The 9,971-nt window shown below is 48.4% G+C and overlaps 1 protein-coding gene across 1 annotated transcript; it reads left to right on the top strand.

Moving 5' to 3' along the window:
• Window positions 1-997: 997 nt before the first annotated feature.
• LOC144143425 (uncharacterized) lies at window positions 998-2,416 on the top strand. The gene has a single exon (XM_077675183.1). The coding sequence runs from the start codon at window positions 1,112-1,114 to the stop codon at window positions 2,414-2,416; it is 1,305 nt and encodes a 434-aa protein (XP_077531309.1). The 5' UTR covers window positions 998-1,111.
• Window positions 2,417-9,971: the final 7,555 nt, after the last annotated feature.

Below are 9,971 nucleotides of genomic sequence, written 5' to 3'. Positions count from 1 at the left end.
GTTCACAGAAGCTATTAGAGAGGTGAAGGCGCAACTTGAACTGATAGATGCAGATAGATACAGATGGGCTGCAATACGCGCCCGGGCAGAAAAATTATGGTTAGGAGAAGCGCCAACAAAGCGCTCGCTAGGCGAAGAAAAAAGATACGCAAGGCAGAATGAAATCACGGCAATAGACTACAGCGGACAAGTTACGCAAGACAGCGATACGATCTGCCAAGCGTTCTTACAGCACTATCACGAACTGCTAGGGAATGGGCGGGACCTTGAAGACGGGTTTAAAAGCTGCTTCTTATCGACGAAGCCTAAGTTAGACGACAAAGTAACAGAATACCTGGAAGGGCCAATAAGTGTATCCGAAATTGAGAAGGCCATTGACGAACTGAGTACGGGAAAATCCCCTGGACCGGATGGCTTAGGGGCCAGTTTCTACAAAGCGTTTAAGGGTGAACTGGGACTGATCCTTTACGCCGTGTTAAAGGAATCATATCAGAAAAAAATGTTGCCAAAATCGTTTAGACACTCGCATGTCGTTCTAATTCCAAAGAGCAACGACCCGGTTAAGTTATTGTCAGTTAAGGGCTTTCGCCCTATTAGCCTTACCAACGTCGATTATAAAATTTTTATGAAGGTTTTAGCGAGTAGGTTGCAAGCAGTAATAACATATATTGTGGGGCCACACCAAACGTGTGGAATAAAAGGGCGCTCTATTCAGACCAACATTCATGTGGCCAGGAGCATCCTAGAGTGCGTGGACTCGCTGGGTGGACACGTTGCTGTTCTACAGCTCGACTTAGAAAAGGCGTTCGATCGCGTTTCACACAAAATTCTTTTTGATATTCTGGAGCACGTGAATGTCGGTTCCGTCATTTTAGAAGGCGTCAGAATGAGCTACTCGGACTGCTCAGCTAGTCTTATTATAAACAAGAAAATAACCAGTAGCTTCCAAATCCTGTCATCCGTTAAACAAGGATGCCCTCTGGCACCTTTACTCTTTGCCCTCTACCTCGAGCCCTTTTGTTTGAAGGTAATTTGCAATGACAGCGTGCGCGGTTTCAGACTTCATGAAAGTGAGGTGAAAATTCTCGCCTATGCTGACGACGTGGCCCTTATGTGTGCTGACAAAGAAAGCGTTCTCGAAGCAGTGAATGATGCGGTCATGTTTTGCAAACAGACAGGTAGTGAGATCAACTGGGATAAAACCACAGGGTTTTGGCACGGTGCGTGGGACAGCACTCCAGCATCTTTTGCAAATGCACAGTGGACCACTATACCCTCACGATACCTGGGAGTGCCGCTTGACCAGTATCGTGACACGAACGAATACTGGGCAGCAGAGACAGAACGGGTGAGGGGGAAAACAGGTAAATGGGGCGGTCGGGATTTATCAATGTTCGGCCGTGCAACTGTGTGCAATTTGTTTCTGGTGGCCAACATTTGGTATGTACTGCAAGTGCTATACATGACAAGGCTTCATGTGCAAAAATTGCATAGAGTCTTTGCCGTATTCGTCTGGGGCTCCACGTGGGAGCGCACAAGTCGCACAAACCTGTTCCGTTCCGTGAGAAGTGGCGGCTTGGGTTTGGTACACTTATTCTTAAGACAAGTTGTTTCACGTTTTGTTTTTCTACGCGACCAAAGAGATGTCTTTTTGCGCAGTGTAATTCAACTCAGGCTGCGTGATGTTTTGCCAGACTTTGTCGTGTCGTCTTATGTTGTGGGGGGATCGACTGCACGGGGCTATTTAAGAGAAGTTGTTCTAGCATACCAGTTCTTAAAGGCGCGGTTTTCAATAGAATATCTCAGTACTGTACACCGAAGACGACTGTACAAAGATTTGATTGACGTGACACTGCCGGCGCCTTTGTACCGGTCCCTACATTGCGCAGGCCCAGGACAAGACGTTCTAAAAAGAGTTAAAAAAATGCCAGTCCGGTCCTCAGCGAAGTCCTTTTTCTTTCAACTGCACAGCGGTACTTTGCCAGTGAAACCTTGGCTTCAAGAGAAAGGGCTTTATGTTCCCTGGGGCATCGACTGCATTATCTGTCGTAAACCGGAGACAATCGAGCACATATTTCTTGACTGCAGCGATGCCGTATTTCACTGGGACATCCTGCAAAGAACTTTAAAAAAAGATCTACCAATAAGCCCTTATGGCATACGGTTTTTGCCAACCGAAAACGACGAAGGTGTGCCTTATGACATGTTCCTTGTCCTCAGCCTGCACAGTATATGGAAAACGCGTATGGCAGTGCGTCACGCTGATGTCAACGCACGTCCGGCGAGGGAATACTTCAAGGAAAGCGTCGCTTTTGTAAGAGATGTTTTCGAGGCCCAGAGTGAACCACCAGCGTGGATGAACGTATTGAACGAACTGGTATCCCTCAAGCAGTTTTACCCCCACGCATTTGCCTGAGGTCGGCAAGTGCTTTTAAGCTTGTGTTGTGCAAAAGTTGTATTGCATGTTTTGTACCAAGCCGGTAATAAAGAAAAAAAAAAAAAAAAAGCCGCGGAACTAGCTCAATGGTAGAGCACCGCACGCGTTATGCGGAGGTTGTGGGTTCGATTCCCGCTTCCGGAAAAAACGGCGAATTTTTTCTGGACTTGAATTTTCAATTATTTATTCCTGCACGCTGTTTAGCGCGAAGAAAGCTTTTGGTAATGTTAGACAAAATACGTCTAAGTAACCTGCAGCACCCGCGTTCTTTAGTGAGGAACACTCGTTGGGTTAGTTTTTACGATAGTAAGAAAAAAAGTGGCAGTTCAACGCCGGCACCTGCGAGATGAAAAGCAAGCACAAAAAGAACAGAACTCCCGCAGGCGCCGTTTCAGGCAGAGGGCGCGGGAGCGCTGCCAAGGTGGGAAATTTATTTCGCATTTGGTGGTAAGAGTGAGCTTATACCGGCGCTACTGCCGATTTTTGCCAATCACTTATCTGCACTTCCGCAGGCTTTACATTGAGTGGAAGGGCTTTAATTTTTCGCGCCTTTTTTAGCCTGAGGAGCTCCATCAACTGCAAACTCATAAGGTGGTTTCATAAAGATAACAGTGCAGAACCAACTTTGTTTCTGTTACTGGTTCGCTTGTTTGGGAATGCATCATTTATATTATTATTTACACAATATACCAGCCATGAAGTCACCAAGACAACTACCTGCTTTACCAAAACCAGGTGTACCTTCCAGTAAAAGAAACAGTTACATCCATTAAGAAAGCAGGGCGAGGAAGACTTGACATAACAATGCAGACGTGCGGGTTTGTTTATGATTTCGTAGTATTGTTAGGCATTCTGCATATTGTATTTTAATTTTTTTTCTGTAAGTGCCTTTTTTTTCATGAGGGCGGTATGTGTGGAGACCGAATTTCCAGGCATTCAAACACAAGTTCCAGTCGCAAAAATAGGAAGGCCAAACAACATTTTAGGTCTCCGCTGCAGGATATAGCGATCATAAACTCTTACATATATTTAAATATTTCCAAAGATATAGGCTCGGAACCTGTACCTACGACTGAAAAAAAAAATGTTGTCTGTGATAGCGCAAACACGCAAACACTATGAACGTAGCCGTGATATTTCCCCCATAAAATTTCACAACTACTAGCGATGCACTGACTTCAACAAACGCGCGAGTGTCGCATGTAGTGAAACAGCGGTAAACAGGGATGCATCATAGCGAAAAATTCTGAATCATATTAGCGCTTCTTTGTGTCTCTCGCATGAAAAGGAATTACGCCGAAGCAAAAATAGATATCAATACTAACACATGAAACAGGCATATTATGGTACAATGGACACGCTCTGACACATGAACTTTTGTAAAACTGTCTAGCAAATTTGTCACATCTGATGATACCGCAATTCTTCGGGAATGTCGTTCCCACACTGCCTATATATTTCCACACATTTGAACAGCAACATTGGAAGGTGTTCTGCAGCCGAACAAATTTTTAATGAAAAAGCACGCCGCAGAGCTTGTCGGCAGCATAACTTTTAGGACGTATGTATATCCATGTGCGTACTGGTGATTCAACAATAGTTGTTCATGGATATGCGTGACCTACGTTCGGGTTTAAATTTAAAATCACCAGCACCGAAAAATATTCGTGGTTTTGCCATTGAAGCGGTACCTTGAATTCCAGCCAGAATTAGAAGAATATATGAGAACAAGTTTGTAGTCTGGCCTATACAATAACGCAGCGAAGGTTAGCTGCACTACACGCTTCCTTTGGCGCGATGTGGGTTACATTTACCGTACAGACAGGAAGCAGCCCTTACGCAGCCATTTATAACTCTAAAGAGAAGTGAGCGAATGATACATAGGAAGGAAAAAGGTAGCAACAGTTTACAGGATCTTGATCATGGGTTGTATGCCGTATAGCCAATAATGGCGTCAAATTATCACCAAGTCTCCCGCCTTTGCTTCGGGGCAGCCAAGGTGTCATAAGGTAGATCCAGGAGGGCGGAAAGAAACTTTGGACAGAGCTGAGCTCACTACAATAAACACGCCTGTAGGCATTGTAGGCATTGGAATAAAAACTTCGTTTGGTTTAGCAGCCCTGAACGCGCAGGCATTGGACATAACAATTCGGTTAACAGTCTGCCGAGCATAATATTGCACTGCCCGGCGTTGCAGCTTCACTCGCAAATATACTGACCATTTAGAGCGTTAATTTATAGTATGCATTTTCAAAGCACGCCTAACTCCGCTTACGCGGACTCCAAGCTCGAGCAATTCCTGTAACCAAGGAAGAGCAGCATAAGGCAGTCCCAAGTTCACGCAACCACGCTTAGCCTTTTTTCTCCACGTGAGAAAGCTAAAACATTACTAGCTTGATCTGACTTGATTTTGTATTTTCGGTATTGTCAGAGAATGAACTCCGTAACGATTCTACTCCGTATGACAAAGATACAAAGCATGGGCGATCAGAACAATCCTGTCATGAAACATTCTGTCGTAGACCACCTCTCGGTTTTCAGTAGAGCCCCTACCACAGGGTGTTATTGAAGAGGCCAAAGTTTGTTATACAGGCAACGCATGCCGATTAAAAAAACTGAGCACCCCTCCGACCTCGCGGTGCGAGCTATAATAGATTACTTTGAATGATGCACCACGGAGGCGCCAATGGTATTTCATGAAAACGTTCCCAGTTCTAGGAATAAAAACACCACGCCTCATATTAGAGTAGTTTTTCTTCAGAACGAGATGCGCTTTTCTAGTGTGTCCCGCAGAGCTACCAGAACAAATGTTGAAGTGCGGTAAAACGACGCGTCTTCCGGTCACCTCGGCAAAAAACGCACGCTTGAAAAAAAAAACGAATGCGAAATACTTTTGATACCGGTGTACTTTCTCCGTGTCTCACCTTGTTCAAGGTACAATGAAATTCTCAGTTTTGTGAAATACCGACGGGGACAACTGTCGCACTTCCATCGCAAATCACCGCACCATATTTTACCTCGAAATATGTCGAGATGAGCAATATAGACGTGTTTCCGACGTCAGGAGTCAAGATGTGCATTGTCATAGCACAGAGTTATCCGCTATGCCTAAGGGCACTGCAGAAACGGCTGCTAACGTCTGCAGAAACCACGTTGCACAGTGACAACGCCTCCCTTAGGTTTTACGCCGCGGAAACATCCAAGACTGCTTGTGTAAAGAGTCTTCAGGTACAGAAACACAACCCACAGCCTAATAACAACATACCGTTTGGCAACCAACAGACCAACCGGGCGCCTGAACCAAACAATCTTGGATATACTGTGTCCGTACATCAACGTTGAATGTACGACATGCGACAAAATTCAGCTGTTACTAAGGATTGTATACAATGCAGTTATTTTGGCCTCCGGTCAAGCGTGTCTACGGAACAGAGCTCCTCACAATATTTGACGTCATGCTGCCGCATGTAGAAGGTAACGAAGACCTTTACGCGGATGTCGAAGAGTATCTAAAACGTTTGCAGGAGCCAAGCTAGCTTGTTTTAGTTCGTTTTACCTTGTTTTAGCTTGTTTTAATCCGCACAATAGACAATTGGACGAATAGATACCGAGTATTACTGCGGTGAACTTGTGCGGATTTGGATCCCCCCCCCTTCTCACGCAGACGACGCACCCCCATTGAGAATGTTTGGTAGCGGTACTTCGCACCCCTTACTATGCAACGACGTGTTGGGCATGTTGTCTATGAAGTTGTCTATGCATCTTGTCTATGAAGGTGACTACGAGAAATAATCACGAGACACACAGCCCAAGCGTGTACATTATCACGTTTATCTCAATACTTTCTATACCAAATGTGCGTAACTGAATTGCTTAAATACCCGTTTGATTTTAGCTTTGCAGGGGGTAATGCAGCGAGCCGTATCTGCTGTTTTGGGTGCAAAAGTGTTTTGTCAGCAGTGCCTGCTCAGGGCCGGCTGTTTATTGTGATTTGGTAAGAACATATTGTCACGAAGACAAGGACGACGCAGTTGTCTTGCAGGAGAAACAAGTTTATTGGAGCGAACTTGTGCTCCCCTAACAACTCAAAAGAATACAGAGGCGGCGAAGCAGCGGTCAACAAAGTGACTTGCGTCAGCGAGCGTCGCAGAATCGAATGCCCCGGCGTCCGCACTGCAGGCTTTTTATCTTTCGGCGCGCGTGGTTCTCGAAACGTCGATTCACATCGAGAACATAGTAGATCCAAGAAGATTATTCTGGGCTGTTCACGTTAGATCGGAATGCTCTCCCTATCACGACAGATAACACATGCGGCACAGAAAGAAAGAATGGAACACGCGCTTCCCTTGGCGCAGAGATAACAAGACCGGCGAAGCCGGGCGGTAAAAGCAAAACACAAATAAACAAACCCAATGTATGGTTCGCGGCATTACCCCCCCTCTAAGAGTGCATCGACCCGATGCTAACATAAGCGACAGTCCGAAAAAATGAAAATAAAAGTTCATCATCGTCCGTAGAAAGGTTTTAGGCGAACCACGTGGACGACCTCAGGCCGCCTGCGTCGTCGTGATGTGCCGGAGTCACCATCAGGGACCACTTCGTAGGTAAGTTGGCCAACACGTCGTAGAATCTGGTAGGGTCCGAAATAGCGTCGCAGGAGCTTCTCACTGAGTCCGCGTCGTCGGATGGGAGTCCAAACCCACACACGATCCCCTGGTTGGTACTCGGCGTCTCGGCGTCGGAGGTTGTAGCGGCCCGCATCCACCAGCTGCTGGTCCGTTATACGAACTCGAGCGAGCTGGCGGGCCTCCTCCGCACGTTGAAGATATCCGTGGACGTCGGCGTTGAGGTCGTCGTCTTCTACGTGCGGAAGCATGGCGTCGAGCATCGTAGTTGGCCTTCTACCGTAGACAAGCTCGAACGGCGTCAGCTGCGTCGTCTCCTGGATAGCCGTGTTGTACGCAAACGTGACATACGGGAGCACTTCGTCCCAAGTCTTATGTTCAACGTCAACGTACATTGACAGCATATCTGCGATTGTCTTGTTCAGACGTTCTGTTAGTCCGTTCGTTTGGGGGTGGTACGCCGTCGTTCTTCGGTGATCCGTGTTGCTGTAGCGTAATACTCCTTGCATCAGCTCCGCAGTAAATGCCGTTCCGCGGTCGGTGATTAGGACTTCCGGGGCTCCATGTCGCAGCACAACTTGGCTTATAAAGAACTTTGCCACTTCTTGTGCAGTCCCCCTCGGAAGAGCGGCGGTCTCTGCGTAGCGCGTCATGTAGTCTGTCGCTACGACAATCCACTTGTTCTGTGATCGTGACGTAGGGAACGGGCCTAAAAGGTCCATTCCAATCTGTTGAAATGGTCTCGATGGGACGGCGATCGGTTGCAGAAGTCCGGTGGGTCTTGTCGGCGGTGTTTTTCGTCGCTGGCAGTCACGGCAGCTCCGGACGTAGTGGGTGACGTCAGAGGTAAGGCCGGGCCAATAGTACCTCGCCTTGATTTTTCCAATAGTGCGGGCTGTGCCGAGATGTCCGGAAGACGGGTCGTCGTGGCACGCTTCCAAAATTTCGTCACGAAGGTCCGCGGGGATGACGAGAAGGTAATTCGCTCTTGTTCCGGGGATGAAATTCTTCTTCACGAGGACGGAGTTTCTCAGGCTGAATGCTGGTAAGCTGCGTTTGAAGGTCCTAGGAACGGCAATGTTGCATCCCTCGAGGTACTTGATTATGACGCGTAAGTCGGGGTCGGCACGCTGCTGGGCGGCTAGGTCGCTCTCCGTCACGATCCCGAAGAACGCGCTGTCTTCATCAGAGTCTTCTGGTGGTGGGTCGACGGGGGCGCGGGACAGGCAGTCGGCGTCGGAGTGTTTCCTGCCGGATTTATAAACGACTGTAACGTCGAACTCCTGCAGGCGCAAGCTCCAGCGCCCAAGACGGCCAGAGGGGTCCTTCAAATTGGCGAGCCAACACAGCGCATGGTGGTCTGTTATAACCTTGAATGGCCTTCCATACACGTATGGGCGAAATTTTGAAATCGCCCATATAATAGCCAGGCACTCTTTCTCAGAGGCAGAATAGTTTTTCTCTTCCTTCGACAGACCACGGCTGGCATAGGCGATTACCCTTTCGCAGCCGCTTTGCTTTTGGACAAGGACGGCACCCAAGCCTATATCACTGGCGTCCGTGTGCATTTCCGTTTCGGCATTTTCGTCGAAATGAGCGAGCACGGGCGGGCTTTGCAGGCGTTTTTGCAGCTCGGAGAATGCTTTTTCTTGGTCGTTTTCCCAGCTGAAAGGGGTGCTGTCTTTCGTCAAGCGCGTGAGTGGCTCTGCAATGCGTGCGAAGTTTGCGACGAAGCGCCGGTAGTATGCGCACAGCCCGAGAAATCTTCGCACGCCCTTCTTGTCTTTCGGCCTAGGGAAGTTCGCGATAGCTGAAGTTTTTGCCGGGTCAGGTAGGACTCCCGCGGCGTTGACGACGTGGCCCAAGAACTTGAGTTCCTCGTATGCGAAACGGCACTTTTCAGGCTTCAGCGTCAACCCCGACGTACGAATGGCCTCGAGTACAGACTCCAATCTTGCAAGGTGTTCGTCGAAAGTCCGGGCGAATACCACTACGTCGTCGAGGTATACGAGGCAGGTGTGCCACTTAAGGCCAGCTAGCACAGTGTCCATGACTCTTTGAAACGTCGCTGGTGCTGTGCACAGCCCAAACGGCATCACCTTGAACTCGTATAGGCCGTCTGGGGTTATAAATGCAGTCTTCTCTCGGTCTCTCTCGTCCACTTCAATTTGCCAGTAGCCGGTCTTCAGGTCCATCGATGAGAAGTACTTCGCGTGGCAGAGGTGGTCGAGGGCGTCGTCGATTCGGGGGAGGGGGTACACGTCCTTTTTCGTGATTTTGTTCAGTCGCCGGTAGTCAACACAAAACCTTAATGTGCCGTCTTTTTTCTTTACGAGTACGACGGGCGCAGCCCAGGGGCTTTTCGAGGGCTGTATAATGTCGTCGCTGAGCATGTCGTCGACCTGAGTCCGGATGGCTTCCCGCTCGTGTGAAGAGACGCGGTACGGTGACTGTCGGGTGGGTCGGGCTCCATCTTCGGTTATTATTCGGTGCTTCGCTAGAGGGGTCTGACGTAGTTTTGCGCTCGACGAAAAACATTCGCTATAGCGACGCAGCAAAGCCAATAACTTGTTCCGTTGTTCTTGCGGTAGCGCCGGATTCAGGTCGAAAGGCTGCGGGAGCTTGAAGGTTTCTACGGGTGTGCGTTCAAAGTCGGCGACCGCGATCACGTCACCTGCTTCTTGCGCTTCTTCGAGGAATGCAATTGCCGCGCCCTTGTTTAAATGCTGGTACTCCTCGGTGAAATTCGTAACCAAAATGTGGGATTGGTGTTCCTTGAAGCGCGCAATGCCTCTTGCGACCGACACACCACGGTTGAGAAGCACCCTTTGATCGGTGTCTACGATAGCGTCGACGTCAGGAGCAGCATCTTCACAGTAGACTGCGACCATCAAGCTTGCGCGGGGTGG

Source organism: Haemaphysalis longicornis, unplaced genomic scaffold (assembly GCF_048455015.1).
Source record: "Haemaphysalis longicornis isolate Haplotype H1 unplaced genomic scaffold, Haemaphysalis longicornis Haplotype H1 scaffold_6, whole genome shotgun sequence".
Lineage (NCBI taxonomy): Eukaryota > Metazoa > Arthropoda > Arachnida > Ixodida > Ixodidae > Haemaphysalis > Haemaphysalis longicornis.
The sequence above is the reverse complement of the archived record's forward strand: the minus strand, read 5'-3'. Positions and strand labels throughout refer to the sequence as shown.

What these genes read in the sequence shown, in the direction of transcription:
- LOC144143425 (XM_077675183.1), top strand. Translation starts at nt 1,112, where the DNA reads ATGTGTGCTGACAAAGAAAGCGTTCTCGAAGCAGTGAATGATGCGGTC.